At 52.1% G+C, this 15,182-nt stretch overlaps 3 protein-coding genes across 3 annotated transcripts; 1 reads left to right on the top strand and 2 right to left on the bottom strand.

The window, feature by feature from the left end:
• Nucleotides 1-3,675: 3,675 nt before the first annotated feature.
• CABS01_10054 (uncharacterized protein) lies at nt 3,676-4,926 on the bottom strand (the record flags this gene model as incomplete). The annotated part of the gene is made up of 3 exons (XM_060543410.1): nt 3,676-4,271; nt 4,329-4,736; nt 4,809-4,926. The coding sequence occupies 3 exons, from the start codon at nt 4,924-4,926 to the stop codon at nt 3,676-3,678; spliced, it is 1,122 nt and encodes a 373-aa protein (XP_060399591.1).
• A 2,834-nt stretch (nt 4,927-7,760) lies between these two features.
• On the bottom strand, nt 7,761-9,811 carry CABS01_10053 (uncharacterized protein; the record flags this gene model as incomplete). The annotated part of the gene is made up of 5 exons (XM_060543409.1): nt 7,761-8,357; nt 8,419-8,545; nt 8,626-9,210; nt 9,600-9,622; nt 9,680-9,811. 5 exons carry the CDS (start codon nt 9,809-9,811, stop codon nt 7,761-7,763), a joined length of 1,464 nt encoding a protein of 487 aa, XP_060399590.1.
• Nucleotides 9,812-12,516: 2,705 nt separating this feature from the next.
• Nucleotides 12,517-15,032, top strand: CABS01_10052 (fungal specific transcription factor domain-containing protein; the record flags this gene model as incomplete). The annotated part of the gene is made up of 4 exons (XM_060543408.1): nt 12,517-12,573; nt 12,735-12,814; nt 12,904-13,998; nt 14,069-15,032. 4 exons carry the CDS (start codon nt 12,517-12,519, stop codon nt 15,030-15,032), a joined length of 2,196 nt encoding a protein of 731 aa, XP_060399589.1.
• Nucleotides 15,033-15,182: the final 150 nt, after the last annotated feature.

Genomic DNA, 15,182 nt, shown 5'->3' with positions numbered 1-15,182 from the left:
TAGTCTCAGTTAGACTAGCAAGCGTGGCAAGTTATCGATGAAGAGTAGCTTGTTCGGCAAACTGGCGTGGGGAGAAATTTTTCAATCCCAGCTCAACAGCAATGCGTCCTAGTTTGCTCCGTCCGCACTGCGATTAATAGTATTTGCCTCAATCTCTCTCAATAGGAACTCGGTCCACCATCGTGCACAGTCACCAACGTGGGGTGCTGAACCGCCGACATCCGGTCAAAGTTGACAATGCCCTTGGGTCTTGGCTCACCACTTTCAGATTCAACCGCAACGAAATGCGACCAGACCTTGACCGTAATGCTTGCAGCTGCGCCTGAGGAATCACTATGTCTGACGAGAAAACAGAGTTGAGTTCTCTTTATCCCATCCCTCAATCTTCCCCCTTAGTCTAATTTACTTTTTGGCCCCCTTTTTCTAGTCAGGACATGCCTGTTTTGCGGCTTCATACTGCCGGTAGTGGGGCCGTGGGCCCACGGAGCATCGAGCGGAATGACGGACCGTCAAGAACAGTCCACCTATCGAAGTCACTCAGCCGAGTACGGTCCTCGTCTTCTCCCGAGTATGGCGCTGCTTAGTTGAGGTATAAGGCTTCATTACGTAGTTAATGCTACTCTAGATTCCCATATCTTAAATCTCTATCTCGTGCAAAAGTACCATGGTTCCTCCAAATTTCGGGCCCCGGGAATCGAATGCATGCAGAAATCCTTGAGAGCGTTAATTTTGTTGATGCCTGTTACGGAGGGTATCGTACCGCACTCTTGGATTGTAAATGATCAGCCTCAATCACCTTTACCCGCCTCTAGCGCGCCTCCGGTGTGGAAGCCGAAGCTTTGAGGCTCCATATCTGACGGCTTGGCCTCGTCTTGGCCATGAGAGAAGGCCAATGTTCGCGTTGCCATCCGAGACAGGAAATGGCTCGGAGATGGTATGCTCGGTCTCCATTTACCAACGACTTAAGATCTCGGAGCCGAAATGGAAAGTCATTCAGGTGTACTCCCATTTTGGCATGGATATTGCATCGTCCAAAGAAAACAGATCTTGAACCATACACTAACGGAATATCAAGCCGCACGGTGGAGCGCCTTTGGCTTAAACATGGGTGAATAGCGAGAACCATTAAACTTCGTCCCACACTATCTGACCGTCGAGCCGGCAACTCGGGTGGAGAATTAGCAGCAACTCTAGGTCACGGATGTTACCGCGCCGTTGGAACTATGATTCAGTGAGGAGATGAAGCTTATCCGAAATAGGCTGTTCAAAAAGTTGGGCGGTTCGAAGTCCACGGGAATATGAGTGTGGTAATCTAAGCCTCTTCCACAAAGTATGACATCAGCAACATTCTGAGCTTATCAGGTAGGAAGATAAGACTTGCCAAAATCGCGAACCCCGCGATGAAGGTTGAGGCTCGAGACTTTATATCCTGATCCAAACTCAGACTTGGGGGGCGAGCGCAAGCTGAAGAGAGACCCATCATGAGAGCAAGTCTGGCCAACCAAACATCCCTCTTTGTCAGTTTCTTGTCAGGCTGCGTGTTGAAAGTCAACTTTAAGATCGGCCGTTTGTTTCGTCAGAGAAAACCCCCGACTCTTGATTGCACCAGCCACTGTAATGGTGCAAGCCCAATAGGTAGGTCAAGGTTGACGTTCAGAAACAGAACGGACAATCATGCTCAGCAAATCAAACAAACAAGAAAGGTTGGTGTGCAGTGCAGTCGTGACTGACTCTCTCATCTCACCGGGAGCTACTGTGCATCCTTACTCGATGAACTACCGATTGGACTAGATGAGCAGACGAAAGGACAGAGTTTTGCAATTGTTAGGATTCCCCAGTCTGTCGTCGAAACGGTTGAAACGATGACTGAGAGAACAGACGCCGAGCGATCACCGACCATCAACCAAGTTTTTGGTGCTGCATTGATGGGATTCAGCAACAACGAGACGATTCTCGCGATGCGAGAGCGACAAAAATCTGCGTGATCTTCTCAGGGACTCGCAGTTCTGCAATTCATAGTAGGTGTGAATATCAATCATGTGGAAGGATGCATTCAGATCATTCATTATTGACTCTCAATCATATGCAAGGTACCAACAAACTCTGTATCAAATGCAGACGGACTAGTCCATTCAACACACTTGACACGGAAACTTTCAATGCAACTAAAGACGGTAACGAAATTCAAAAGGTAGTGATAACTAAGCCTCCGAGGTTTGGCAGTCCCTCCCAGTGTCCACTGAACCGGACTCACTGAGGGGGATCTCCATGCTTTCCCCCGCGAGCTAACGCAGGTCCTGAGGATAATGTCCAGACTCATCGCTGAAGCCAAGAGATCTAAACCCGCTTGTAAGGCTTAGCATATTGCAATAGTCAAACCTAGCAGAAACGTCGCAGGAGCAGCGCTGCCCCTCGAATCACATAAGTGGAATCATTGGCATACACACGTAGATCAATCACTTGTGGAGGGAAAGTCTGATTATATACACTGCCAAGAACGACACCCAAACCAACACACAGTCATGGGTTATCGTTTGTTAAGAGGGGTTCTTAGAATTCATGGTATTATGCAATATGATGCCGCACGCTTTTCCGTGCCTTAAACTCCCCGGTCGAAACATTGCGGATACCTACATCGCACTTTGGAACATCTTTTGTGGCGGACCAATTGTCTGGCATTCTTTCCTATCACTCTGCAAAAAGGGAAATAACAGGAAACCGGAAGTAAGTGAACACTGAGCGCTTTGTTCCTTCTGACCTGCCTTGCTTGTATCAGCACCGGCGGGATTGCCACATGCTTGTAGCATTGAACTCGCCGCCTCGCATTCCCGACTGAGAAACTGCATGTCTCCCCAATCGTACGACCATGCCGCCTGGTCTTATCCGGCCGGCCCTGCATCGCTGACTATCCGTAGCATCTGTGCGTTTCAGCACGGGACTCTTCGAACACGGCGTGGTTGATGGGGTGGGAGGCACAGCAGGGAAATAACGGGCTATGGTTTGTTTAACACCGGGCGAAGGGAGAAAAAGACTCTTGGAACTCCACCGCGTCGGTTTCAGGAACGCAAAGTCAAGTCTTTTTTGGGATGCACAGCTCGGCTGCATGCCCCGGCCTACTGCATACTGGCAAAAACACCCGAGTGAACGCGGAAAGAGGAAATTCTGTCTCTGTGCGAGCGTCTCGGATTCGTCGTCATTGCCGGATTTGGCTGGGCTTCGGCGGTTTGCTGTAAAGTCCCCTTTCACCATCATGTTAGTGTTGTTCAGTTGTCACCATCAGATTATTGCAACGGAGCACAGCAGACGATTTGACATCAGATCATGGCTATGAATTTTTTTTATAATGTGTACACACAAGTAAAGAGTAAAAAAAGATGTATTGGGTGTAAGAAAAAAGACTCGCAACCGCTCTCCAGGTCTCCGCAAAGCAAAGCAAAGTAAAGTTTGCTGCTTTCGCCCTTCTTCCCAAGATTTGAGTTCGCCGCGGTTTTGTGTGTCTCTGTGCGCTCACTCAACAAAGAGGATTGTACTTGTAGAGACTTTGAATTAGGAGGGAAAACCACAATCTTTTTGACGATTACCACGTGAAAAAAGGGAAAGAATTGGCTCAGAGCGTTCGTCTACCGTCAGCTAGCAAAGAAGCTGAAACTTCTCTCAATTCTGAGAAGATCCTCTTCATGGCATGACCTCAGGCTGGAAGTCGGCACCGGGCACGACGTAGCGCTTGGCCCATCGAAGGGATCCGCTCTCCTCACGCTTGGCGGCTCTGCCACGCTTGCCAGCCCGGCCCTTGCCGCGTGCACGTCCGTTGCCGCCGGCGTTTCCGGCATTGCCGGCGTTACCGCCGTTGTTTCCAGTGTTTGCGTTACCGTTGCCAGCGTTACCGTTGCCAGCGTTGGCGTTGCCGGCGTTGGGGTCAGCGGCAGGGGGAGCAGCAGCGGTGTTGCCTCCGGTCTGGCTGGGGCCGGTGTTCTCGACGGGGAACTCCTTGACGGTGACGGGGGGAGCGCCCAAGACCTTATTGGCGGCGTCAGTGGCGGCCAGCTGTTCGGGGGTTCCGTCCTTTTGGTTGGCGGCAGCGGCGGCGGGGAAGTCCTGAATATCCTGCTGAACCTGCGAGAGAACACCCTTCAACTTGGCGGCGGTCTGAATGTTCTGGGGAGTGTTCTGAGTAGGAGTGACATCGGTCTGCTGGACGGGGAAGCAGCCACCGAATGGTCCGGCGACGGCGTTGTTACGGCAGCGGACAGTGCAGACATTTCCGGTAGAGGCTGTGAAAGTCATATTAGTCTTGATATCAAGTTGGCGATTCGGCGTGTTCAACTAACCTCCAGTGCACTTCATGTCAGCGGGCATCTTGACAGTGACGTTGAACTGCTGAGCCTTTGCCTGGGAGAAACCGTTGGTGCCGGGAACGTTGTTGGTGACCTCGAGAGGAATCTGGCCGGTGCCGGCGAGCGAGTTGCTCGTCTGATCCAAATCGCATGAGAAGGGACCAGCACCATCGGCGTTGACCTGGTGGATAGTGACTGTGACCGTGCCGCCCGCCTTAACCTGCGTGACCTGGTTCGCTGCCAGGGCGTTTTCGGTATTCTCGCCAATGTCGATGTTGCCAGCAATCTCGGTGCGTCCGCACTCGTTGACGACGTTGTTGTTGATCTCGGCATCACGAATGATCGTGGCGTCCTGCTGGCAGGGGTTGATCGTCGTGCAGTTACGGGCAATGTTCGGGTCGACTGAAAATTAGGGTTAGTATCAAAGATCGTGATATCCTCTTCCCGCTCGTTCCCCTTTTGCGCAAAACATACCCAGGAACCCGACACTAGCAGGTGAGCCGGCGTCTCCCTGAGCACCGAGAATGGCAGCGTGGCCATGGGCAACGGCCAGGAAGGCCGAGCCGATTACAATATCCGTGAAAGAAAGCATCTTGTCTCGCAGAGACTAAGTCGGAATGTGCCAGCACGATTAAAGGAACGAAGTGAAGGGAGAAGTGAAAAGAGAAGGAAAAACGGAAAAGCCCGGTGAAAGAGCGTAGGCGCAGAGGAGGATAATATGATGTGTGGGTAGAGAGAAGGGGAAGGGAAACTTAAACACGAGACGAGGCCGTGAAAAGGTCGTCTTATACGAAGGCTCGCGGTCGAGGACCGAAACGACGCAAACACTGCCAAACGTCGACCAGCCCATGATGTACGCTGATCTGCTCAGATCATCTGCAACACCTCTTGTCGCAAGGCTGTGGTGCTGGGCGGAGTCGCGACCTAACCCTGAACCCGACGTATCTTGGCAGATGGAGGGTAGGGGACTGAAGGGGGTGGTGGTGGTGTGTGGTAGGGGGAGAAAGGGACGAGCCATGGAACCTTGGGGGGGTCAGGACCTCACTCGAGGTTGAAGTGGATGAGAGTGGCCACCAGTATGGGCAGTAATAGCATGGCCAACATGGTCCATGTTGCGGTGCAGTTCGCGTTGGTTCGAGACCTGGTCAAGCGGCTGGTAGCGAGGCGGTTGGAGGAGGAGGAGGAGGCTCACATGGGGGCACGATGGGGCAGAAGTTCAGTGACAGTGGATCTGAAGGAGGGTTTTGGCTCATGATCCCTGTTGATTGACGGACATAGTGACGGCGAGTCAACCGCTAGTTTTCATAAACGGCGACTAGCCGTGTTTGGCAGGGCCGAGACAGATGGAAAGAAAAAGGTCGGACGATTACGCGCTGGGGGGGCGCTGTTCTGAAGAGGCGAGCGTGTTTCATAGAGCATTAGGAGATTCCATAGTAAGCAATTCTGACAACGGCAGCGGACTGCAGACTTCCCAGTCGAACAGTGTCGACGGAGTGGAGGGCGGGAAGCCTGGCGAGAGTTGAAAGGTTGCGGTTTGCTCGCTGAACTCTGGACGCTTTGAGCAACGATTTCGCATACGGGCCCTATTTTCTCCCGGGGGTCAGCGCTGTCCCATTCGTCTGTTTCCCAGGATAGTCCCATCTCTTCTCGGCCCAAAGGGGGTCACAGACTCGACGAGGTGATACAGACGCCAAGAACAAAAGCACCAAAGCGCGCATACGACAGCCAGAAGCGGTGCCGCGGCGAGACGGGCGAGGTGAGCCGGCTCTCACGCTCTCACACACTCTCATCACTCTCATTCTCTGGAGTCTCCCAGTCTCGCTCTTGTTTTCTCTCTTCGCCTCCTTACCCCCTCCCCTACCTTCACCCTTCTTCTTTCGTCCCATTCCTGAGGCCTTGACGTTGACAGGCGCAAGCGTGGGCTCTTCCCGACGCGGGTAGGAAGCAGAGAACGTGGGAACTCGTCTGGTGTATTGCCCCCATCCTGAGACTCGCGCTCGGAGACCGGCCGAAGGCTGGTCGCCATTGTAGCCCAAAAGGAGCCACGGACGCGCGACGGGACGGGTAATCCGTCAGATCCAACCCAGATCGTGGCGTCCACGCTAGTCCGACGGACGAGAAGATGGGGGAACAATTTGTTCAGCTGAGCCTCATTGTCGCTTGGTCCATGGTGATCAGCGCTACTGATAGGTAAGACGAGCGAAGTTCGGGAGATCAACTTCGACTCGACTTGCTTGGTATGTAGCCAAGACCACTTAGCTCCAGTACAGAGCGTGGAGAGAGAGTTGGAGTGCAGTGCATCGAGCAGAGGAGCCCTACCGATAGTGAACTCTGTTCTTGGTGAGTCTGGGGAGCAATCTATCTTCTCCCACCGGCATCCCCGTATGCCAGTTAAGGTACAATTTAGCGGACGGGTACCTGAAGGCTTGCGAGCGTACCTTGCATGGCACGCATGGGAAGTGTGGGAAGGGGACATGGAAAACTCCGTACACTGCATTTCTCTCGCGTGCTTCGGGGTGCCGCACCGGCAAGCAGCGCGCTCTTCTGTCCGCCAGTCCAAGTCCAGAACTTTTCTCCTGCTCTCACGCTCTGTGTCTCTTCTCTTCCGGCGAGCGGTTCCGCGTAGATTGCCAACCGCTGGCACCACTACCCTAAAAATTCTCCGTAACGGAAAGGAGACGCGCGAGATCCACAAGATTGCTGCAAGGAGTCGTCCCATCCCTGCTGGCGCCTGGGATCTTAAGACCAGGATCTACCCTTCACGTTTCACCCCTGGCCCACATCTGGAAGCCAAGAGCAGGTGTCATTCGATCACCAGCAGCCTCAAGTGGGTGGGCTGCGTCGAGCGTGAAGGGAGGAGACTGGTCACTGGAGGTGGAGGGGGGGATGGACTCAAAAGAAGGGACGTTTCGAGACGAATCTGAAGCAACGACATCGAGCCATGAGAGAGTAAAAGGGGATAGCTCGGCATTTTACTCTGAGCCTGTTCTGTGTCGTCACTCGTCACTCGCCAACCCTCTGGCTTCTGATATCCACAACCTCTGGTCTCGCGACCGGGCCCCTAGCCTCCGGGGGTGAAATAAATCATAAAGGGATTTTAGATGGGATTAATCTCGCCTCGCGCTGCCCTCCGCAACCGTAAAACCTTAGTGCTCGTCTCTGGTCTCTCAAATAGCCCGTGTTTGCCCATATTACTAACCTATTACCTGCAATGTCCGCCGCCCCTCCGCCGCCTCCCGCCAGGAACAACTCCTGTTCGACCCGCCTGCAACTTTATGCGACTAGTTAATAATTGATAATGTTAAACGGTGGCATCCTCGGCGGGAAGCGATGCATCAACCTCGCAGATTACCTTTTTTTACTTGCATGCAACAGCCCCGATGTAATCGTTGTCGCATCAACCTCATCAGTGTTTGACAGTTTTCATTACGAGACTCCCTTGTTCTTGTCCTTCTCCTTCCAGGCTTGGTCAGCGTCGGGATGAACCGACGGGCTCGCAATATGCTTCCGAGCCTCCTCTTTTTGCTTATAGTCTGAGTTGAACCTTTTGTCTCGGTCGCCAACGTACTTGGCAAAGTCCAGTTGGCCGGTCTGGGTGAAGCTTGTCATGAGTTGCGGTTCGCCCAAGGGCAGCTGGTGGCCTTTGTCGACCTGCCAGAGGTGGAAAACTTTTCCATAAAGCTGGACGACTTGCTCCATCTCCTTATTCTCTGCCGCTTGCCAAGCCAAGTCCGGCAACTTTCCCTGTGGCATGATGAGCATGCCTGACTTGACCTCATACACATGACTGTGCCAGAGCTTGCGCTCCTCCGAGTCCAATGTTTCGTAGAGCTTTGGTGTGATCATGTACTCGATGCCTATGATGCGTGCATTCTTTGCGGGGCTATCGTAGAGTATGCATTGACGGACGTCTTCGTTCAAGTGCCCGCAGTAATGATTTGCCTCTACCACGCGTGTAGGGTCAGAGGCATATGCGTGGAAGGCGTTGAGGTGAGCGCAGACATTGCTTAATGGTGCGAAGTCCTATTTCGATGTCAGAGATCGTGATACAATGCTAGTAATTCGTCAGAGAGGGAGAACGTACCTGCACTACTGAAGCACCAGCATTAAGCACTTGGTTCTCGGTGCTGATGGGATCTCCGGCATTTGCGTCCGGCTTGGTAGCCATGGTGGTCGATAAGCGAGATTGCAGTGATGCTCTGAGCAGACACCTGCTCGATTCGTTCAAGACGTGGGTACTTGGGCTTGACGTTTGAAGATTGGATGAGAGTTGGTTGCTTAGTTCGAAAACTTGTTGATGGTATCGTGCTTTTTCCCCTTCACTCCTTCGTGAAGGTTGGGGGGGATTTGCTCGCTTTGACAAAGCCCGATGATTCCCCTCCTGACGTCATCAATGCGGCTCCCGCACTCTTCGGCCGCGATTTCATCATGATTGCAGCATCGAAGAATCAGATGGAAACACCAACGGCAGCTCGGGAAGGGAGAACCTGCGAGGGCGGGTAGCTGCACAGGCGAGGAGGGGGAAAGAGGAGGGCGGAGCATCGTCTCCTGCCCGTTCTCCTCGGCGTTCATCTGCGGCAGACGGAGGTCGCCCCGCTTTCCCGGAGCAGTTTCCCGGCGCGGGTCTTCCCGCCTTAGCCTTGGTGTGTGCTGCCGAACTCCGATCGGCCGGCGCCGAGGAGGGGCAGGGTGTGTCGGCCGGTAGAGCGGAACAATGCCCTGTGCTCGGATTCGCGTCGGTGATCGACCGTTCCGACTCACGTCGCAGTCAATCATCTCCACCAAAAGTTTGAAACGAATGCTGGCCTGACTGGACTTTGAAATGGTACGAGGGAACCGCGTAAGCGCCGGTTTGCGCAATCGTCGTTTCGAAAAGCTAGAAATTGTAACCAGATAAGATAGTGTGCTTGTCGCAGCTTTAAATGGAATTTGCCTTCTTCCGAATGTGATTTGCTTTGCTTTTCTTTCGTACGGCCAACGACCACATGTGTCATTTACTAAGGTAGTAGTAGATCTTGTGATCTGGCAAGACAAGGTAAAATCAGTGTCATCTCCAATCACAATTCAATCATCTGGGAAATTGCCATGCACAAAGTAATAGACTACAGGCAGTCCTTCTAGATGTTTGCAAAAAAGATTAACGGTTCAATTTAAATAGATTCCATAGTGCATTGGTACTTTGTAACCTTCCCGCAGAGACATCCACCCACACTGCATGAGAGCCTATCAAGCAGGCTGCCCTCCAGCAAGTTTTTGACATCATACCTTCTGCCTTGGCCTTCGAAAGACTAGACGCAGAAGATGCAGCCACAGCTAAAGTCGAAGCTACAGTCGCGCTTATGGACATCGGGATACGCGGCTACGATGGCGTCGACATAGTCCTTGCTGAGTTTGATTGAAGTCGTCTGACCTTCGGGGTTGGGCGCAGCTAGGGCAAGAGCCGCCAAAGCAACGGCGACGGTGGCGATGAGCTTCATTTCGGATGGGACTGAGCAGTCGCGTGTAGCTGAACTTGTTAGAATAACTCAACTCTCAAAGGAATTGTTTGAGATGCACACAACTCGATATCGAAAGGACATACATCAGTGAAGTGTGATGAACACTGGCACTCAGTGTACTAGATTATTTCAAGATGATGGTGGTCAGAGAGGGTTGAGTTATGCTTTCGGGAACGACGAACCTGCACCTCTTTATACCCAACTGTATTGATACTGCTCTTGCTCTAGGCCATTTGTGTCATTTCTACGAGAGAGGTCTCACAATCCCGGCTACGAGGTACTTCATTCTCATTTCTGCCGGTCAATTATGTGCACATTTGAATCCTTCAAACAAACAAGATTCCACGAATCTGGAGACTCGCATTATGCCGCTAGGACGCGCCTTCTCTGAGGACTAGCTGCGGTCGTGTGGTCATCACCTTCGATGATACATGATACTTGATGAATATGGTCACTTAAGTTTCGACGGTACCTAGGTTGAGGTGATCAAGACATCGGGAAATCTTTCAACATAGGCTCTAAGTCATCACTTCGACAGTGCCTTTTTAACCGACATCTTATAGGCTCGTACGTCCTAATGCAGTAAGCCTACATGAAGCTCGCTTACCCATACCACCCCGTGAGCCGCCAAGACTATCACAGGAACTTTATGGAAGGATTAAGGAGAATATTGACTGCTTATTCGTGGAATTGTGAAAGTGATAGTGCCGTAGGATCTGATGTTGCGACGACTTTATGATTGATCCTAAAGCCGTTCGGTAAACATTCTGTAATTAGTGAGGTACATCTCGGTCAACGAGTGAGGAGGACCGCAGTTCCCCATTGTTGATATTCGAAGGATTCAACGAGACATCATATTTTCATGCGAGGTTTGTTGATGGAAGCCAACGGGTCAGGCCGGATTTTTCTGTGCTTTGCCGTCTCTCAAAGTCTCTCGGTATTATGTGCAATTATTACCAAGGTAACATGAACAATTACCTCAACTCCACAAGCCCTGAAGATACTAATGTGACCACGACACTTCTGTGGCCCGAGAATGGGAACATACTGTTCCTTGTGATTGTATATGAGAATCTTCGGGGGCTCGGTGGTTAAAAATCTGGTGTGCCGAGGAACAGTCCATTCCCACAACAGCTTGCACGATCAAGGCAGTGTTCACAAGCCGCTACTTCACTCGGCGAAGCCTGCAATGCCAATTATAAATCTGATTTCTTCTCACAGTATTATGTATAAATGCTATGTGCGCACGGTGGTAGACTGCAAACAGGTTGTAGTAATCCTATCACTCGATCTTGTGCAACTATGGGTGCCATCACCCTGTTATCTGCGAGATGATTAGTGTTGACAAGTGGATCGGCGATATACCTCAACATCTTCACACCCCATGATCTCAGACATCTTGAGTGATACACTTGTATTAACTGATGCTGCTATGTATGTTCAGTATGTAGAGCTGACGCATAAAGTAGGTGGGTGAGTGGAAGGCTTGAGCTCTTTTGGATTTCAACAGGCGACGCATTCGAAACCGGAAGGCAAGGCTTCAACACAAAAGCGCATGTTGTTCCCACCCTATTGGATACATATACCTCCATATACATAAGCAATGTTATGATAGGCATTTGCTGACGCCAAATTGAGATTTGCCATGCGTTCCAATCGAGAGAGAACTACTTAAGTATCAATTAATAATTACCAACTGAACTCGTCATGTTCCTCTATGTAAGTTTAGATCATCTCGCACCAGAAGCAGATTTTCTGCCGGCAGAGCTCAACGTTCTTACTTTTGGCTCCTCTCACCGCACCATTTACCAGCTCATCATTGATTCGCGGCGGGACTTGTGATAGCGCACTCAGCTATGATCTACTTCTTGAATAATACTTTTGTTTACGAAGCTGAAAGTTAGGTGCTCTATTACTGGCCCTCTGTACGAACATCAGCCGTTGGCGCTCGCCTCGTCAGGTGTTGCCAATAGCCCTTTGATACATGACTCGCCAACCCTGACTCTCCGCATCGACAATTTCTGAGCTGTGGCCCGCGCTCGTGAGTTCTTTATCTCAATGATCCCCCAAGATAAGGCCCCTTTCTTCACAGAGAACAAAAAGAAACCATCATATGGATATAGAGTTCTGGGAAATTTACAGCGTGGGCATCGGAAATCTTTCCGACCATCCGCAGCCACTCAGCATATCAGGGTTGTCAGCCCCCTCGTGCCCTGGGAAATGTCTCGCAAACCCCTCATCTCCGCCCCGGTGCCATTTATGACATTTATGACATGCTCAATTCACCGTTCGCCCTAGGCTTATCCTGCGGAGGTCTCCACCCCGCAGATAAACCACCGAACAACACCGCGTACGTGAGACGTCAGTCGCTCGCCAACAGAGTCATTTCGAACGACTCAAGCCCTGCCATCAGGTCTTCCAGAAGGTCTTGCACCCCCCTCTTTCTGGATTCGTCCGCCTGCAGAGAGGGTGTGGTCGATCTACACAGATGAAAGGAAACAAACCGTTGGCAGCCGGATGAAGTGAGTCGCCCCAACGTCGCGGGCCCCTTTTTTGCAGACGCGAGAAAGGAAAGGGTAAGCTTACTTACTCGGCGCTGCGCGTGGCCGAGAAGAGAACCCAACTTTGGGATCCGACAAACATCCCCCCCCAGTGCCTCGAGCAGGTCCCTTCCCAACACGGCCATGTCCCAGAAACCAACAAGCTTCGCTTGTGACCGGTGCAGGGCGGGGAAGCGAAAAGTAGGTCGTCCGCGCGCGAAGAAGAACTTTCCCAAAGTTTTGCTCCATTTCTAGACTCCATTCTAGACCCCACGGGGAAGGACCAACTTCCCCGAACTCCCTTGCTAGTCTCCTAGTCCTTTCGTGAACTGCCGTGACTAACGCCTTTCTCCCGTCGGCAGTGCGATGCTGCCCGTCCTGCATGCTCCTTGTGCAGCAGGCAGAACAGGGAATGTGTTTACACTGAGCAACGCCCCAGAAAGTGTGTCACCTACTAGTTACTTATGGTTCACGTCAACTATAAGCAATGCTAAGTAGCCACCGAACTATGTCGCTAACGTAATCATCCAGGCGGAAATACTGGGATGAGGACTACGTCAGAGCCCTCGAGGCTCAAGTACAATCGCTGCTCTTGGCCCTAGAGAAGCAAAGCGTTGAGAAAGAGCCCTCCCCGGCACTGTCTCTGAGTGATCGCGCATCTCAGTCGGCAGAGCCCGATGCAACCCTCCGAGAAAGTCTCGATGGAGGTGACGCCACCGAAGGTCTCGCAGTCGGCGGGGACGACGAGGAGATCAAGGACGTTGTCTCTATAGAAGACCATGGAGGCAGTGCGAGTAAGGACTCAGGGACACAGGAGAGGTCTCAGATGGCAATGGAAGAGTTGTGTGTAATGCTTTGGAGAACGAATGTCGGTGATGGGGTAACAATCATCGACGACCCTGCCACTGGGTCTCACTATGCAGTCGATCCCGTACGGCCAGCTGTACCCATGGCCCATCAAGTCATCCCTCCAGAACAGGTGCTCGTTTACTGTCGACAAAAGGGCCTAATCCACGAGATGGCGGATCTGTTCTTGGATAACATCAACCAAGAACATCAGTTCACGCCGTACACGACAACCGACTTCCTGCACAACTACCCTTATCAAACCCCAGATGAAGCCTTCTTACACAGTGCCATCATCGCTACAGGCACAACCTTTACACGACGACCAGATGCTACCCTCATAGGAGATGCATTCGCGCAGTTCGCAGAAAGCCTCATCTTCACCTGCTGCCGGCAGAATCCCACACTCAAAGTCATCCAGGGGCTGTCAATGATGTCGTGGCGCTCATTGGCTATGGGAAGAGACCACTTTGGCTGGATGTTCATCTCCATGGCCGCCGGCATGTGCGTACATCTGAGACTGCACGTCTTGGCGCTAGACGAGTGCGAAGCCAGGCAGCTGGAGGCTACGGAGCAGGAGATTCGCACTTTTTGGATGTTTTACATCATTGACCGGACAGCCATCTCGATTCTAGGCCGTAACTGCGCATTACCGTGGCGGAGAGTAAACGTACCGGACTTTGAGATGACCTTTGAGAACTCTAAGGCGGGCCTCGGTCAAGTATCTTTTGCATGGCAGTGCAAGTTGTGGTATCTGCATGACCAGTACATGGACCAGGTGTAAGTCCTGCTTCCCCGTCTCCCACACAGATTTCAGAAGATGGACTTTCGTGAGTAACACCGATCTCAGCTTCTCAACAAATTTCGAATCTCTACCCATACCGCAACAAGTCCGCATCCTCGTAGCAAGCCAGGACGCACTCAGCGCCTTCTTCCGCTCCCGCGATGATAGGCTCCATCTGTCGGGAGACTCAACCCCGAAACCAGTTATCCAATTCCACCTAGCCTACCAAATGACAATCCTCATCACCATGCCCCCGTTCCTCCGCATTTTTGCCGCAATCTCACAAACCTCAGAGACAACCGAGCCCGGGAACACTGCGAACAACAGCAGCAGCAAGAGACAAAACTCGGAATTCATGCTTCTCGTCCTCCGCTCTCTCACCGCAGCAGCAACAGCGACTTCCCGACTCGTTCGGACCTACCGCCGCGCCCACGGCTTCGACATCTCCCCGAACCCGGTCATCATCCACCACCTCCTCAGCGCCGCCATCGTACACCTAATGAACGCGACCAGCTGGACGCCGGCGCTGCGGCACCAGAGCACCTACTGGCTCCGGCAGTGTCTTGAGCTCCTGCGCGAGCTTCAGGTCTCGTGGCCTGTCCGTGCCGTCAAGAGTATCAAGATCATTCGTGTGCTCGCGCAGCGGTGGGGGGTGATGAGGGCTCTGCCCATCGAGTTCAGTTACCAGATCGAGCAGTCTGCGGCTACAGCGCCCGATGCTCAGAGTGACTTGGGCGCGAATATTACGCAGTCCAGGAGTAGGGACATGGGCGAGGCGGACCTGAGTGGTGTGAACCAGGTTCAGTTTGAGTATGAGTGGGATGGGTACGGCGCTACTGCGGCTGATGCGCCACCCGTGGACTTTAGCACCTTGGACATGAGCTCTTTCGCGTCTCTGGGAACTCTCGATGTTTCTGGTTTGAGCGGTGAGCGGACGAACCCTATGGGTACTGTTGATTTTCTCCAGGCCTTTCAGGGGCTCACGGATTGCGAAGACTTCAATTGGCTTTCGACTAACAATGGGTTATGAACGAATTAAGAGGCGGGGGATTGTCCCGGATATGTGTAGCGTTAGGCTCATGGATGCAATGTATTGGTACTACAAAACACCTATACCCTCGTGTGGTTCGGAAGGTTTTTGTTGCAATCTTGGTGTTATGCAGCGATTGAATGATCGGGA

Source organism: Colletotrichum abscissum (assembly GCF_030869225.1).
Source record: "Colletotrichum abscissum strain IMI 504890 chromosome Unknown Scaffold_25.1, whole genome shotgun sequence".
Classification (NCBI taxonomy): Eukaryota; Fungi; Ascomycota; class Sordariomycetes; order Glomerellales; family Glomerellaceae; genus Colletotrichum; species Colletotrichum abscissum.
The sequence above is the reverse complement of the archived record's forward strand: the minus strand, read 5'-3'. Positions and strand labels throughout refer to the sequence as shown.